This window comes from Ahaetulla prasina, chromosome 4, assembly GCF_028640845.1.
Source record: "Ahaetulla prasina isolate Xishuangbanna chromosome 4, ASM2864084v1, whole genome shotgun sequence".
Classification (NCBI taxonomy): Eukaryota; Metazoa; Chordata; class Lepidosauria; order Squamata; family Colubridae; genus Ahaetulla; species Ahaetulla prasina.
This window is the reverse complement of record NC_080542.1, coordinates 8,021,622-8,039,011: the sequence shown is the minus strand read 5'-3', so window position 1 is coordinate 8,039,011 and position 17,390 is coordinate 8,021,622. Positions and strand designations below refer to the sequence as shown.

At 42.1% G+C, this 17,390-nt stretch overlaps 1 protein-coding gene across 1 annotated transcript; it reads left to right on the top strand.

Annotated features, from left to right (window-relative positions):
• Positions 1-1,325: 1,325 nt before the first annotated feature.
• On the top strand, positions 1,326-15,141 carry LOC131197010 (vomeronasal type-2 receptor 26-like). Its single transcript, XM_058180564.1, has 5 exons — positions 1,326-1,571; positions 6,693-7,556; positions 10,320-10,547; positions 14,018-14,144; positions 14,243-15,141. The coding sequence occupies exons 1-5, from the start codon at positions 1,326-1,328 to the stop codon at positions 15,139-15,141; spliced, it is 2,364 nt and encodes a 787-aa protein (XP_058036547.1).
• The last annotated feature ends 2,249 nt before the right edge of the window (positions 15,142-17,390 follow it).

Sequence of the window (17,390 nt, the reverse complement as noted above, 5' to 3'; positions counted from 1 at the left end):
CATATTGCAACTTTTTACCCCTTCGCTAAACTGGGAGTGAGAATGGCCAGCACATTACTCATCCGGCCTGCAGACCACAAGTTTGACACTCCTGTTGCAGACATTCCATTGTCCAAACTAGGTAGCATCATCAGTGATTTTCATTACTTTGGGTAATGAAACATCTGAAAGAAAACAGCCAGGTTCCAAGTCCACCAAGGACCCCACCAAGAAATGATTAAGAATTGTAGAAATACAATTATCTTTCTACTACTATCAGAGAAAGAAATGTTTGTTATTCATACAGAAATGATGTTATTTCATACAGAAATGTTTGTTATTCATACAGAAATGATGCCACCTTATGAGAATGGTCAACTTACTTTTTCAAGTGGGGTATTTATCACCTTACAGATGACCCCCACCCTGTTAAAGACCTTGGAGTTTTCATATCAAATGATCTAAGTGCCAAAGCCCACTGCAACTACATAGCAAAAAAGGCCCTAAGAGTTGTAAACCTAATCTTGCGTAGCTTCTTTTCCAAAAACACTACACTACTAACCAGAGCATATAAAACATTTGCTAGACCAATTCTAGAACACAGCTCGACTGTCTGGAACCCATACCACATTTCTGACATCAATACAATTGAACATGTCCAGAAATATTTTACAAGAAGAGTTCTTCATTCCTCTGAAAACAACAAAATACCTTATCCCACCAGAATTGAAATCCTAGGCTTAGAAAACTTGGAACTCCGTCGCCTTCGACAAGACCTAAGTTTAACTCATAGAATCATCTATTGTAATGTCCTTCCTGTTAAAGACTACTTCAGCTTTAATTGCAATAATACAAGAGCAACCAATAGATTTAAACTTAATGTTAACCGCTTTAATCTAGATTGCAGAAAATATGACTTCTGTAACAGAATCATCAGTGCTTGGAATACTTTACCTGACTCTGTGGTCTCTTCTCATAATCCCAAAAGCTTTAACCAAAAACTTTCTAATATTGATATATTAATATTGATATTTCTAATATTGACCTCACCCCATTCCTAAGAGGACCATAAGGGGCGTGCATAAGAGCACAAACGTCCCTATTGTCCTATTGTTCCTGTCCTATTGTTTTTTGTTTTCTTCTTCTTATATATATATATATATGCTTATACCTCCTAATATTTACTCATATATATGTTTATATACTATATGATCTTTTTTGTATGATACTTAAATATATTGTTGTGACTAAATAAATAAATAAATAAATAAATAAATAAAAGTATTTAAATTCTTTGCAGTGTATTCACCAAATTTTATCAACATGTTCTTGCCTTGGCCTTTGCTATGAAGGAGATCAATGAGGACTCCCAGATCTTACCTAACGTCACTCTTGGGTTCCACATCTATGACAGTTACCTGAATGCAAGGATGACCTATCGCACCACCCTGGACCTGCTTTTCAAATCCCAGGAATTTGTCCCTAACTACAAATGTGATAGCCAGAAGAATATCATAGCCATCATTGGAGGATTGGATTTTGATACATCATCTTATGTAGCCGAACTTATAGAATTCTTCAAGATTCCACAAGTAAACTGTGATGGGTTTAAATTAGAAAAATTCTATATATTGTTGTTGTTGTTGTGATGAAATAATTAATGAGCATTAAAGATTAGGCCTAGGTTTGTGTGAATATGTTCTGCATGGTTTAAAGTCTACTACTTATCACTCTTCTTTGAAATTACAATACAAATTACTGGAAATGAATATTCAGAGACGTTCCATACCTCTTGCAAGTTTTGTATGTAATACTCTTTGCCCCTATTAAAAAAATCAATCACTTCTATGTATTTGAAGGGATTGCCAAAAAATTCCTTTCTATATTTATATTTAAAAGATTTCTAGGGAAAACTGTTCCTTGGATATATTTTATAAGAAAACTACACAAAAAACTATACTTGATTTAATAATCAATAATTTTTCTTTCTGCGCATGCGCAAGATGGCAGCGCCCTGAGGATCGGCGTCGGCGGTTTTCTTAGCTTCGACAGGATGGCAGCGCTCCTGGCCGCCTGCTTAACCGCTCATCCCCCGATGAGATCTGAAGTTTCAGGCAGCCATGAGAGAGGTTTTCGGACCTCTTAAGCTCCATGGCTGCCAGGAACGGACCCGGGAAGGTGAGCGGCGGATGGCGGCGGCCATGTTTGTGGCGCCGGGAGGGTGGGGAGCCGGCCTGTTTTCTACCTTGGTCGGGGATGTTGGGCCCTTTCCCTCGGCTGTGAATGCGAATTGCAGCGGAGGGGAAGCGGCGAATTGGAACAGCAGCGGTTTTTCTTTTTGGCGTTTGGATAGCTTCTGCCTTTTTTCCATCTTCCGCTGCTGTCGTTTCCACTATGTGGCTTTGGCCATGAAGGCTTTATTGACTCATTTCTCTGCGGCCTTTGCTCATCCTGGTGGCCTTTTTGCGGCCTGCTATGGCCTGTTGCGGCCTCTATTTTCATCTGGGCGTCCTTGTTTCCTCCCGTCCTTTGGCCCCTCGGGGGAGGCCTTGCCTTTTTGTGAGGCCTCTTGGAGAGTTTTTGGAGAGACTTGGAGAGACCTGGTCTCTGGAGCGAGCCGGACCTGGACATTCCAGGGGTGTTGGTGGTGGAGATGGAGTAACCCCTGGTGGGCATGGACTGGATGGATCTGGAGCCGGTTATTGGAGGATTGCCTGAGGCCGGCAGAGAGTGAGACAATGGAGGTACCTTGGCCTGTTCCCTGGCCTGTTCTTTCCCCTGATACTGTGATATCATCGACAGTTTCCTGGCCTTTTTGCGATCCTTATGGCCATATACTATGACTTTATGGGTCATCAGGAACTGAACTGAGAGGAGACTTGTCCGGGATCAGCAAATTTCATCGAGAGTGGACACGAAACACCAACCCCACCCTTTTTTCTCATGTTTAGGACTTGGCTTTGGACTACCTATCCTGGATTTAAGAACTTATATTTATTGGACCAAACTAAGATCTGGGTCCTGGATATTGACCAGGAGATTCATCATGACTGTCCATTGACCGGATTATTATACGTCCGTCCTTAACTGAGGACTAATTTTATATTATCATCTTAGCCAATTTAGAGATGGAGCTAGTCTTTTCGCCGATTTTATTATGCGATATTCCTCAATTGAACTCTTGCGCCTGCGAGGTGCCCCCGCCTCGCAGGAATGGCCCTCTACGTTACCGAGGGCCGGCCTCAATGACGGGTCTTGGGATCCACAGAGGTGGCATGCGCGTAGAAAGAACTTGTGGGGATTTTTAGATAGGGAACTTTTAAGGGGGGGGAGGGTAAGGGCGGATGCTGGGGGTAGCCCGCCGAGGGAGGGGCCAGTCACTGCGCATGTTTGCGGCGGGGTTTTAATAGGTCCGAAGGTTTCGGGGGAGGGTGAAGTTCCTGACGATAAGTGTGGCTCCATCTGTGTGGTTAGTGGGAGAGGCAGATATGGCGGAGGGGGGGGCGTATCGAGAGTTGGGAGCACGTGTTCGATGTCTGAAAGCGATCACGTGCTCCAGCCCCTCAGTTCCTACCCGTTCCTCGGGCGGCCATGATCCTCAGAGCTTGGATCTTCAGTTGATGTTATGTAATGCCCGGTCCGTGGCTAATAAAGCTCCCCTGATCTACGATCTTATTCAGGGGGAGTCCGCGGACCTTATGGGCATTACGGAGACCTGGTTGGGCCCAGAGGGGGGGGTTCCCCTTGTTGAGCTTTGCCCTCCAGGTTCCCGAGCATTTCATCAGCCGAGGGTCCAAGGTAGGGGTGGGGGGGTGGCGGTTGTCATTAAGGAAGATCTAGAGCCGAGGGAAGCCACTGTCCCTCAGATTGCCGGCTGTGAATCCCTCTATGTGAGGTGAGGCCATAGGAATCAGTTGGGCTTGTTGATCGCGTACCTGGCTCCTTGCTGCGTGACCACAGCCCTGCCCGAGCTGTTGGAGGTACTTGCTGTGGCGGTTGAGACCCCAGACTTATAGTCATGGGGGATTTCAACCTACCATCAGCTGGCTTGTTATCGACTGCAGCTCGGGAGTTCCAGGCTTCCATGACGGCCTTGGACCTGATTCGAGTAAATGATGGCCCTACACACATGGGGGGGAGGCACGCTGGATTTGATTTATATCTCTGGACAGTGGTTAAATGATCTGGAGTTAGGTGATTTAGTAACAGAACCTATGTCATGGTCCGATCATTTTCTCCTTCACCTAGACTTCCGAACCGCCACTCACCACCACAGGGAGACGGAACCTATACGTTGGTTCCGTCCCAGGCGCCTGATGGACCCTGAGAGGTTCCTGACGGAGCTTGGGACATTCCCTGAGGATCTGGCCCATGGCACGACTGAGGAACTAGTCGCGGCCTGGGAACAGGCCGCGGCTGGGGCCCTGGACCGTGTCGCGCCTTTGCGGCCTCTGACCCGGCGCAGATGTCGTCCGGCCCCTTGGTTCTCTGAGGGGCTGAGGGAGATGAAACGCCGGAGAAGACACCTAGAGAGCACCTGGAGGTCCAGTCGTTCCGAAGCTGATCGGACACTAGTTAGGTCCTATTCTAGGACCTACCTGGAGGCAATGAGGGAGGCGAGGCGTTCCTACACCTCCACCCTCATTGCGTCGGCAGATAACCGCCCGGCCGCCCTGTTTCGGGTGACCCGCTCCCTCCTTCATCAGGAGGTGCAGGATGACCCTTTGCAGGGACGTGCCGAGGAGTTTAGTGGTTATCTATGCGATAAAATCGCTCAGCTCCGGGATGGTCTGGACCGAAATTGGGATGATCCAAGCGAGGGAGAGGAGGCACGTCTTGTTGAGCCTGTTTGGGATGAGTTTGACCCTGTGGCTCCCGAGGACGTGGACAGGTTGTTGGGGAGGCTTCACGCCACTACATGTTTACTGGACCCGTGTCCTTCCTGGCTGGTACTGGCCACTCAGGAGGTGACACGAGGCTGGCTCCAGAGGATTATCAATGCTTCTTTGTTGGATGGGGTTTTCCCTGCCGCCTTGAAAGAGGCGGTGGTGAGACCCCTCCTCAAGAAGCCCTCTTTGGACCCAGCTATTTTGGGTAATTACCGTCCAGTCTCCAACCTTCGCTTTGTTGCGAAGGTTGTAGAGAGTGCTGTGGCGCGACAGCTACCCCAGTACCTGGATGAATCCGTCTATCTAGACCCGTTCCAGTCCGGCTTCCAACCCGGATACAGCACGGAGACAGCTTTGGTCGCATTGGTGGATGATCTCTGGAGGGCCAGGGATAGGGGTTATTCCTCTGCCCTGGTCCTATTAGATCTCTCAGCAGCTTTTGATACCATCGACCATGGTATCTTGCTGCGCCGGTTGGGGGGATTGGGAGTGGGAGGCACCGTGTATCGGTGGTTCTCCTCCTATCTCTCCGACCGGTCGCAGACGGTGTTGACAGGGGGGCAGAGGTCGACCGCGAGGTGCCTCACTTGTGGGGTGCCGCAGGGGTCGATTCTCTTGCCCCTTCTGTTCAACATCTATATGAAGCCGCTGGGTGAGATCATCAGTGGCTTCGGGGTGAGTTACCAGCTGTACGCTGACGACACTCAGCTGTACTTTTCCACCCCGGGCCACCCCAATGAAGTTGTTGAAGTGCTGTCCCGGTGTTTGGAAGCCGTACGGGTCTGGATGGGGAGAAACAGGCTCAAGCTTAATCCCTCCAAGACGGAGTGGCTGTGGATGCCGGCATCCCGATTCAGTCAGCTGCAGCCGCAGCTGACTGTTGGAGGCGAGTTATTGGCCCCAAAGGATAGGGTGCGCAACTTAGGTGTCCTCCTGGATGAACGGCTGTCATTTGAAGATCATTTGACGGCCGTCGCCAGGAGGGCCTTCCACCAGGTTCGCCTGGTTCGGCAGTTGCGCCCCTTCCTTGATCGGGATGCCTTGTGCACAGTCACTCACGCACTCGTTACCTCTCGCTTGGATTATTGTAATGCTCTCTATATGGGGCTCCCCTTGAAGTGCACTCGGAGGCTTCAGTTAGTCCAGAATGCAGCTGTGCAGGTGATAGAGGGAGCTTCGCGTAGCTCCCACGTAACACCGCTCCTGCGCAGACTGCACTGGCTACCTGTGGCCTTTCGAGTGCACTTTAAGGTGTTGGTTACGACCTTTAAAGCGCTCCATGGCTTAGGGCCTGGGTACTTACGGGACCGCCTGCTGTTACCGTATGCCTCCCACCGACCCGTACGCTCTCACAGAGAGGGACTCCTCAGGGTGCCGTCCGCCAAGCAATGTCGGCTGGCGGCCCCCAGGGGAAGGTCCTTCTCTGTGGGGGCTCCCACACTTTGGAACGAACTTCCCCCGGGTTTACGCCAAATACCTGACCTTCGGACCTTCCGCCGCGAACTGAAGACACATCTTTTCATTCGCGCGGGGCTGACTTAAATTTTAAATTTTAAATTTTAAATTATATAAATTTTATCGATTTTAAATTTTTTACTAATTTTAAATGGGGTTTTAGTTTTATAAATTTTTAAAGTTCTAGGCTAATTATAATAAGTTTTTTAACTTGCATTTTAAATTGTATACTGTGGTGTCTGTATTTTATTGTTGTCTGTACACCGCCCTGAGTCCTTCGGGAGAAGGGCGGTATAAAAATCAAATAAATAAAATAAATAAAATAAATAATAAATAATTGAACAGAATCCTACTCCATTATTCTTTTAGCTGACATATGGCTCATTGGCCAAAGAGGAATTCCAGACCAGTAAGCTCTCTTCACTTTATTTCATGGTCCCCAAAGAGGACCATCAGTACATTGGAATTATCCAACTGCTTCATCATTTCAAGTGGACATGGATTGGGATTTTTGCTGTTGATAACAACAGTGGAGAAAATTTCTTACAGAAAATGCAGCCCTTACTTTCACAGAATGGAATATGCTCATCATTCATACAAAGGCTTTCACAACTAGTCCACTTGGAAGATTACCAGGAATCTTTTCAAACAATTGAAATTATTTCCATCAATATGATGAACAGCAAAGCCAATGCATTTCTTGTCTATGGAGAATCATTGACGATAATGTGGCTAAAATTTGCAACGTTTCTGACAGATCCTGAAAGCAAAGAAATTGCCTTATTTAGAAAGGTGTGGATCATGACTGCGCAGATTGATTTTGTACTATCAGGATTTCAAAGCCGTTGGGATCTCCAGATGTTTCATGGGGGTCTTTCCTTTAATGTCCATTCAACAGATGTTGCAGGTTTCAAGGAATTTCTTCTGACTGTAAATCCTCTTTCAATCTCCAGTGATGGTTTTTTGCATGATGTTTGGGAACAATCATTTGAGTGTTCATTTCCAAAATCAGAGTTGAAAGAAATATATAGTAGGAAATGCACTGGGGAGATGAAGCTGGAGGATCTTCCTGCACCTGTGTTTGAAATGGAAATGACTGGTCAAAGCTACAGTATCTACAATGCGGTTTATGCTGTGGCCCATGCTTTGCAAGCACTACTCATGCTGAGATATAATATTAAAAAAATGATAATGAATAAACAAACTGGCCAGCTAGATATCCAGGCTTGGCAGGTATTCTCTCTGCATTTTATTTCAATGAGTAGCTTTGTATAGAAGTTTTGTTTTGAAATGATTGTGGAAAGTCTTAATATTTTCTGCACGTGGAATCAAGTTAAGTATGAAAAAGAATCTAGAAATAAGGAGGGATTTATCTATGTCAGTGAGAAAAATTAATTTCTTGAACAGATTGCATTCAACAGTTCTGGGTGTTTCCTCACTGGAGATTTTTATGACGAGCTTGCAAAACCATTTGTCAGAAATGGTATAGGGTCTCGTCCTTCAGCAGGGAGTTGAACTAAAAGACCTCCAAAGTCCCTTCCCACTCTATTATTCTTTTCTATAGAAGACATACAGAAAAACAGGTTTTTGATATTCTGATCATTGAGAAGCTACTATATAAATCGTGGTTTAGGTCTCTGTGGGAATTATTTAGGAAATCATCTTAGATTATCATCTTAGATTATTAAATTATCATCTAAGAATGAGAGGGATGCGGTGGCTCAGGGGCTAGGATGTTGAGCTTGTCGATCGAAAGGTCGGCAGCTCAGCGGTTCAAATCCCTAGTGCTGCCATGTAATGGGGTGAGCTCCCGTTACTTGTCCCAGCTTCTGCCAACCTAGCAGTTTCGAAAGCATGTAAAAATATTATTTTATTATTTATTTATTTTATTAGATTTATAAACCGCCCTTCTCCCGAAGGACTCAGGGCGGTGTACAGCCAAAATAAAAAGAAACAATGTACAGTTAAAATAAAATTAAAAGACTTATTATACAGTGTGGCCGAAATTAAAATAGTTAAGAATCTAAAAACCCCAATTAAAACCAGAGAGAAGTTTAAAATTTAAAACTAAACAATTTAAGAAAGCCCCGCACGAACAAACAGATATGTTTTCAGTTCGCGGCGGAAGGTCCGAAGGTCAGGTATTTGACGTAAACCAGGGGGAAGTTCATTCCAAAGAGTGGGGGCCCCCACAGAGAAGGATCTTCCCCTGGGGGCTGCCAGCCGACATTGTCTGGCGGACGGCACCCTGAGAAGGCCCTCTCTGTGCGAGGGTACGGGTTGGTGGGAGGCATGCGGTAACAGAAGGCGGTCCCGTAAGTACAAGTAGAAAAAAAAGGGACCACCTTTGGTGGGAAGGTAACAGTGTTCCGTGCGCCTTTGGCGTTGAGTCATGCTGGCCACATGACCACAGAGATGTCTTCGGACAGCGCTGGCTCTTCGGCTTTGAAACGGAGATGAGCACCGCCCCCTAGAGTTGGGAATGACTAGCACGTATGTGCGACGGGAACCTTTACCTTTACTTTAAGAATGATAATGTCAGGCTGCCTCTGATTATATTTAGGAAATAATTCACCTTGACTTCATTTGCAAATAAAGAAAAGTACTTTTACTAAATACATCCGGACTGCAGCAGTATAAACTTGGATCTGAGACAAAATATGGCTAACATTCCATATCCCATCGTTAGTCTCTCCTCCCACAAGAGGTCAGCCAGGTCTGGTCCAATGCCAGCTCCTTCTTGGCCCCCCGTGGTAATCTTCTGCAGGTCTCTGGTTGTAAATCATCTCAGGAATGCAATGTCCGTTGAAAGCCCGCGCTCTACTAACATACTAACATTCTAACATTCCTGCTGAATTCAAACCATCAATCTCCCCTCCCCTTGATCTCATGTCAGACGACACTCTTAAAGGGCCCTCTCTACTTAACCATGAGCTATGTACATTATACATAAAACCCCACTGCAATCTAACTACTGAATATAAGTGTACAAAAGGATGTGAGGATTGGAGTGGAGGCTGACAGATAATTTAAATTACTTTTCATTGTCTGTTCCAAAAATAATCAATTTTTAAAGATACTTTTGTGCGGCTCATGAACTTTTAAGATAGATATTTACAGGAATGAAGTGCTGGTCCTTATATGTGGCATACATAGTCTGAAACAATTTTAAATTTGCAATGATCACTATCTCTCATCTATCTATGGAAGAGTACTTGAATCTCAGATTTTAAAATTCTGACTAAGGGATTTCAGACTATCAAATAGCTTCATACAAATGAGGAAAGATGAGATATGCTCTAGATATAATTATTTATTTGTTGAACAATGTTCCTCCAGGCCTTCCTGTCCTCTACCAGCCCCTGGAGTCCACTTAAGCTCACGCCAACTGCTTCAGTGACTCCATCCAGCTACCTCGTTCTCTGCCATCCCCTTCTCCTTTTGCCCTCAATCGTTCCCAGCATTAGGCTCTTCTCCAGTGAGTCCTTCCTTCTCATTAGGTGGCCAAAGTATTTGAGTTTCATCTTCAGGATCTGGCCTGCTAAAGAGCAGTCAAGGTTAATCTCCTCTAGGACTAACCAGTTTGTTCGCCTTGCAGTCCAAGGGACTCACAGGAGTCTTCTCCAGCGAGTTCAAAGGTCTCAATTTTTTGCTGCTCAGCCTTCCTTATGGTCTAACACTCGGGTCCAACTTATTTAATAAAATCATAATTCATAAATTCATAAATCATACCTAAATCTTAGGAATTGGTATAATTTCAATATTAATTTTGGTTTGGTTCATTGTTGTTTTTTAATCTTTCCTTAACAATGCCAAATGAATAATAGAGTTCGTATTTACATCTGCATGCAATATCAACTATCAAATTTAAAAGAGTACATATTTAGTAACTATTATAGGAATGAAAAAAAATGAGTGACTGGAACTTGAATATGATGGTCTCCTCTCTACCATCATGCTTTCAACTCCTTCTATCTTTCATTCTTTTTCAAGTAGCTCCATTCATTTCTTCAAGGCATTTCTTTCAACAACTCAGCTGGGGAGAGAGTGTTCCTGAATGAGAAAGGGGAAGCAACAGGTGGATTCGACATCATCAACTTGATCACCTTTCCAAACAGATCCTTTCAGAGAGTTAGAGTGGGAAAGATGGATCCCAGTGCCACAAAAGGGAAGAAATTATTCATTGATGACGATGTGATTGTCTGGCACCCAACTTTTAACCAGGTATGGAGGCATTTAATCAACCATGCTTGCTTTTTTTGTGTGTGTGTGTGCATCTATTTATTTTATTCAAGGGAAACTTAAAATATGAAACTCAGAAAAAAAAAGGTCAAACAAGAAAAACAACACAAAACAACCAAAACATTAAAAAAAGAAAAAGGTGCATCCAAAAAGCCCAACACGTATACACATATAATTCCCCCCTGATTACTACATCATTGATTCCCACCCTTTGAGAAAAAGCCCCCATCCCACAATTTTAAACTGATGCATCTATTTGCATATTATTGACCTTTCTACTATATTTATTTATTTATTTATTTAAATTTCTAGACCGCCCTTCTCCTGAAGGACTCAGGGCGGTTTACAGCCATATAAAAAACAACATTACAAATATTAAAATAATTTAAAATGAAACATTTAAATTTAGGCTAACTCCATTTAAAAACCCATTTAAAATTCCCAATTTAAACTATCAGGCCAATCCTGCATGATGAAACAGCCATGTTTTCAGCTTGCGTCGAAAAGTCCGGAGATCAGGGAGTTGGCGGAAACCTGATGGTAGTTCGTTCCAGAGGGTTGGAGCCCCCACAGAGAAGGCCCTCCTCCTGGGGGTCGCCAGTCAACATTGTCTAGCCGACGGCACCCCAAGGAGGCCCACTCTGTGGGAGCACACTGGTCGCTGGGAGGCCGTTGGTCGCAGTAGGCGGTCCCGTAAATACCCAGGTCCCATGCCATGAAGCGCTTTAAAGGTGGTAACCAATATCTTGATTTGCACCTAGAAGTTCACCGGAAGCCAGTGCAGCCTACGCATGAGTGGTGTTATATGGGAGCCTCGACTTGCTCCCTCTATCACCCGCGCGGCTGCATTCTGGACCAGTTGAAGCCTCTGGGTGCTCTTCAAGGGGAGCCCCTATATATTATATTAGTGACAAAATAGTTACCAGGAAGAAGAATAATACTAAAACAAAACAAAATTAAAGTTTCAAAAGTCTCTTTTAACAAATTCTTATTGTAAGAGTTTGTTAAAAGTGCACGAATCAAGAAGAGGGCCGTGAAAATATTTGCAGATCCCTCGCATCGTGGACATAAACTGTTTCAACTCCTACCCTCAAAACGACGCTATAGAGCACTGCACACCAGAACAACTAGACACAAGAACAGTTTTTCCCCGAAGGCCATCACTCTGCTAAACAAATAATTCCCTCAACACTGTCAGACTATTTACTGAATCTGCACTACTATTAATCGTTTCATAGTTCCCATCACCAATCTCTTTCCACTTATGACTGTATGACTATAACTTGTTGCTGGCAATCCTTATGATTTATATTGATATATTGATCATCAATTGTGTTGTAAATGTTGTACCTTGATGAACGTATCTTTTCTTTTATGTACACTGAGAGCATATGCACCAAGACAAATTCCTTGTGTGTCCAATCACACTTGGCCAATAAAATTCAATTCTATTCTATTCTATTCTATTCTATTCTATTCTATTCTATTCTATTCTATTCTATTCTATTCTATTCTAATCCACTCGTAGAAAGTTTGCCACAGCATCGTATTTATCCTAAAACATCCCAAAAGTTAAAAATATTTTGTCCTCAATCAAATATACACATTTGATGGGAGATTCCTCCCCGAGGTGGCTGCTGTATGGTAAGAGCTTTTCTTTTCTCTTACCAACAATGAACTGGTTGTTCTGCCAGATCTAGTTTTCTGGCAGTGCTGCTCCTTGGATGTACTTTGAAATGATCCAAGATGACTTTTGGACAATTATGTCTTTTGATTTTTGGACAACTATGTCCAAAACTATGAATTTTTTTTCCCTCCCTGGATGTACTTAGAAATGATCCAAGATGACTTTTGGACAACTATGGCCCCAGTTGGGAAGGGGAGTCTTGAAGAAATCTGGAAGTAATCAAAAAGTCACTGGGCATAAACATCTTCCTGGCAGCAGTTTCATTTTCTTAAGCATGCTTGGGGACTTAACTTTCACTTTTCAATTTAATTATTATTATTATTTTGCTTTAAAGTTGATCAGTGGTTGAATGCTGATTTATTTCAACCCCTTGCTGGACTCTGTTTTTCTTTTGTTTTCTATTCTCCCTTTGATATATGTTGTTTTGCTTAACTCCTCCTGTAAGGAAGCCTTTGCATGGTGAAGAATTTCCATTTGACTTGTTTTACTATTGGAATCTCATCAAAGGATTTCTCTACTTTTTGAATTTGGAAAAAAAAATTCTTTTTGAGTTTACCACTTCTATTTGGACTTTGATAGGAAGAGAGACTTATTCTGGAGACTGAATCTGTTGCATTTAATTAGACCACAATTGAAAAGAGATGATGTTAAATCAACCATACTTCAAACAATTATGAACTCATATTGAACATAGTCTCTTTAGAAATCTAATTTCTATTTTTAATATAAAAATGGCTTTTTTTTATGATATTAATGGTCAAGCATTCATCAAATCCATCTCCAAAAACACCACACTACTAACCAGAGCATATAAAACATTTGCTAGGCCAATTCTTGATTACAGCTCACCTGTCTGGAACCCATACCACATTTCTGACATCAATACAGTTGAGTGTGTCCAGAGGTATTTTACGAGAAGAGTTCTCCACTCCTCTGTAACCAACAAAATACCTTATCCCACCAGCCTTGAAATCCTGGGTTTAGAAAACTTGGAACTCCATCGCCTTCGACAGGACCTGGGTTTAGCTCATAGAATCATCCATTGTAATGTCCTTCCTGTTAATGACTACTTCAGTTTCAACTGCAATAATACAAGAGCTACCAATAGATTTAAACTTAATGTCAACCGCTCCAATTTGGATTGCAGAAAATATGATTTCTGTAACAGAATTGTCTGTGCTTGGAATGCATTACCTGACTCTGTGGTCTCTTCTCATAACCCCAAAAGCTTTAACCAAAATCTATCCACTGTTGAGCACATCCCATTCCTAAGAGGACATTAAGGGGCGTGCATAAGAACACAAACGTGCCTGCCGTTCCTGTCCTATTGTTTCTTTCCATATATATATATACTTATACTTCCTTGTTTCTCCTCATATATATGCTTATATATTATATAATCTTTTTGTGTGATGCTTGTGTATATTGTTATGACAAAATTAAATAAATAAATAAAAAATTGACAAAATTACATTACAGTGTAAAAACCATGTTTGCAAACTTGGGTTCCATTTCCATTAGAAATCACAAGAATAGCAATTCTTCCATCACATTGTCAACATATTTACTTATCTACTCACCTTGCCCATCATACAGGACCTTTTGTGTGTCATTTTAATGTCTACATCTTTTTAATGTACAGGATAAACCCCAGTTAATTCAACATCCATTTTGGAAGGCAATAATAATTTCACTCCATTAAGGAGAAAAATCGGAAACTGTTTTAAAAACCCTCCTTTTCAAAACCTTTTATGCCTATCACCAGGATCTTCCATTGTCTCGATGCAATGACCCTTGTTTCCCTGGATCCTGGAAGAAAGGGTTTGAGGGGGATCCGTTCTGTTGCTATGACTGTGTTCCATGCCCAGAAGGGAAGATTTCAAATCAAAATGGTAGGGTTTTAGCAAACTTTAATATACTACTTTTGGATTCATGTGAGTTTCAATAACATGGAATGCGTAGATGACAAATTCCTTGACTTTTCTTCCAGATATGGATGACTGTTTTGAATGTTCAGAAGATCATTATCCAAATAAGGAAAAGAAAGGATGCATCTTGAAACCGGTCGTGTTTCTAACCTTTGAAGAAACCTTAGGAATTGGTTTATCCTCAGCAGCTCTTTGTCTCTTCTTCTTGACATCTTGGGTACTTAGAACTTTTATTAAGCATAGAGATACTCCCATTGTGAAAGCCAACAACCGGTCCCTCACTTACACCCTGCTAGTTTCTCTTCTGCTCTGTTTTCTCTCCTCTTTGTTTTTCCTCAGCCAACCTGGCAAAGTGACCTGCCTTCTCCGACAATCAATGTTTGGTGTCACCTTCTCTGTAGCCATTTCTAGTGTACTGGCCAAAACCATCACTGTGGTTGTAGCTTTCATGGCCACTAAACCAGGATCTCAGATGAGGAAATGGGTGAGAAAAAGATTGGCCTTTTCTATTGTCCTTTCTTGCTCTCTCTTCCAAGCATGGGTTTGTATTCTTTGGTTGTCAACATCTCCTCCATTCCCTGAGTTGGGCATGCACTCAGAGCTCCAAGAAATGATTTTACAGTGCAATGAGGGGTCAGCTTTCTTTTTCTACTGTGTCTTGGGCTACATGGGCATCTTGGCCATCGCCAGCTTTATTGTGGCTTTCTTTGCCCGTAAATTACCCGACAGCTTTAATGAAGCCAAGTTCATCACCTTCAGCATGTTGGCCTTTTGCAGTGTTTGGATCTCCTTTTTTCCATCCTATCTGAGCACAAAAGGAAAAGCCATGGTAGCTGTGGAGGTCTTCTCCATCTTGTCCTCCGGTGCTGCATTACTGGGATGCATATTCTTACCAAAGTGCTACATCATTGTTTTTCGGCCTGACCTCAACCGCAGGGAACAACTCATAAAGAGGAATTAGTATATCATGTGATATTTCTGACTTTGCGGAACTTTTTGTAAAACAAATAGAAAGATTGCTGCCTACAGTAAAATTGTATACAAGTTTAGAACCATAGACATTCTTATTTCTGTTAAATAGTGAATTGTATAGGATATTTATGTTTATTAAGTTTTATTATGGTTGGCCTTTCCAAAGTAAATTATCATATTGCTGCATTTCCATTGTTTTCCAAGATTCTTTAACCTAATCCTTTCCCCATTTCAACACTTCAGTTGAACTTGACTTTGACAATTGAAGTTTCTTGCTTCCTGTTAAGATATTTCAGATAGTGACTCAAACAATGTTCAGTGTTTGCAGATACATTCTCATGGCATTTATCCTTTAAATTCTTAAAGCACTATATAAATATATTAAAAAGCTAATTAATATTAATATTAATAACATAGTATTATAGAATATCTGTTTTGGATTTTTTAGGCTTCTTTGAAATGAAAATTTATTGAGTTTGTAAATATTTAACTGTGTTTAACAGTTGGGCCACGGTGTGGCTCAGGCTATAAGAAGCCTGTTATCAAAAAACACAGCTGCCTGCAATTACTGCAGGTTCTAGTCCCACCAGGTCCAAGGTTGACTCAGCCTTCCATCCTTTATAAGGTAGGTAAAATGAGGACCCAGATTGTTGGGGGGGGGCAATAAGTTGACTTTTTAAATATACAAATAAAATGAGACTATTGCCTTACACACTGTAAGCCGCCCTGAGTCTTCGGAGAAGGGCAGGATATAAATGTAAATAAATAATAAAAAAAAACAATAGATTTTCATGTTGGGTCATAACCATTCACTCTCTTTCCATAAATCTATTTTCATTGCGACCTGTTTTCAGATTTCAATAATACATGAAATTTGGTGAGATGTATTTAATAATGCATAATGTTTACATATTAAATACATAAACATTATAATGTTTATACAAATTTATTTATACATTATTAATAATGTATTAATAATGTATAAATAAATAAATGTATTTTTCCTCTGTCTCATCCTTTATCCAAAGTTGTGCGGAACAAAGAAGATAATAAAGAGTGATTTCAATTAGTTTGGAATTTTCAATAAATGCAAAGGTGAAATCCAATATAAATCCTAGAAAAAAAATGTACACTTGTGTCTGATAAAGGGAGGGATTACAAAAATGAAAATATCTGAGGGTAAAATTTTGAGTGTTCCCGTAGCTCAGCCCGCCCCCCACCCCGCCCCCGGACCTCGTTTTTACCCTACATTGCTTCCTGCAGCACTCTGCTAGCCGTTTTGACTCTGTTTTTATCCCATTTTCATGCTTGTTTTCAGGCCATTTTTCGGGCTGTTTTTGGCTGCTCTTCGCCCGTTTTTTGTTCTGTTCTTGTCCTGGGTTTTTTTTTTTTTTTGGCCCATTTTTGGCTTGGTTTTTGGGCCCTTTTTGGCCAGCAGAGTGCTGTAGGAGACCATGGAGGATGAAAATGAGGCACAAAGAGTTACACAAACCCTATTTTAGCCACCAGAGGTACTGCAGGGAAGTCCTTTGATATTTCCAGGAATTTATGAACTGAAATTCCAAGAACATCCTTGAATAAAAACCTATGACATACCATTGTGAGGAGTTTATTTATTGAAGAGAATTTATATGGCCACCAATTCACTATCAGAGTCTCTCAGTTGCTTAATTTTTTTTTTTTAAAATGAAAACCCAATATACAAACAATAAAAATGCACCCCTAGAGATACAAGTCAATCAGTTGAGCCACTTGATGGGCTCCAACCCACTTTGGGTTCCACGGGACTATTGGCAAAACTGGGTGCTCAGGGTTTTGCAAAAGAGCGTCAAAGTAGGAGCCAATTTTATCTCCATCCAGATGATGTTTCAGAGGGAAGAAGCCTTAACAAAGGAGATCATTCTTCTGGGTCACACCAGATGTCCTTACTTAAGAGAGAGAACGCACATTATTTCCTGCCTCCCTGCTCTAGCAGATCACATGGATGTTATCAGGAAGAGATGGTTCTTCAAATAATCTGGTCCCAAGCCATGTAGCGTTTAAAGGTGACAACTAGCACCTTGAAAAAAAAATGGCTGAATTTTGAACCAATTGTAGTTCTGGATACTTTTCAACTACAGTCCCATGTAGAGTCCCAGATCGAGTGGTGATTTATTAATTGGTGGCATGGTGTTTGGCTTAGTTTAAAACTTTTATGAATTGAAATTTAAGGAACATCCTTAAATCAAACTATAAGGC

Coding starts and splice junctions, on each gene's coding strand:
- LOC131197010 (XM_058180564.1), top strand. CDS start 1,326: ATGAAGGAGATCAATGAGGACTCCCAGATCTTACCTAACGTCACTCTT. Junction 1,572..6,692: donor AATTCTTCAAGATTCCACAA/GTAAACTGTGAT, acceptor TTATTCTTTTAG/CTGACATATGGCTCATTGGC. Junction 10,548..14,017: donor GGCACCCAACTTTTAACCAG/GTATGGAGGCAT, acceptor GCCTATCACCAG/GATCTTCCATTGTCTCGATG.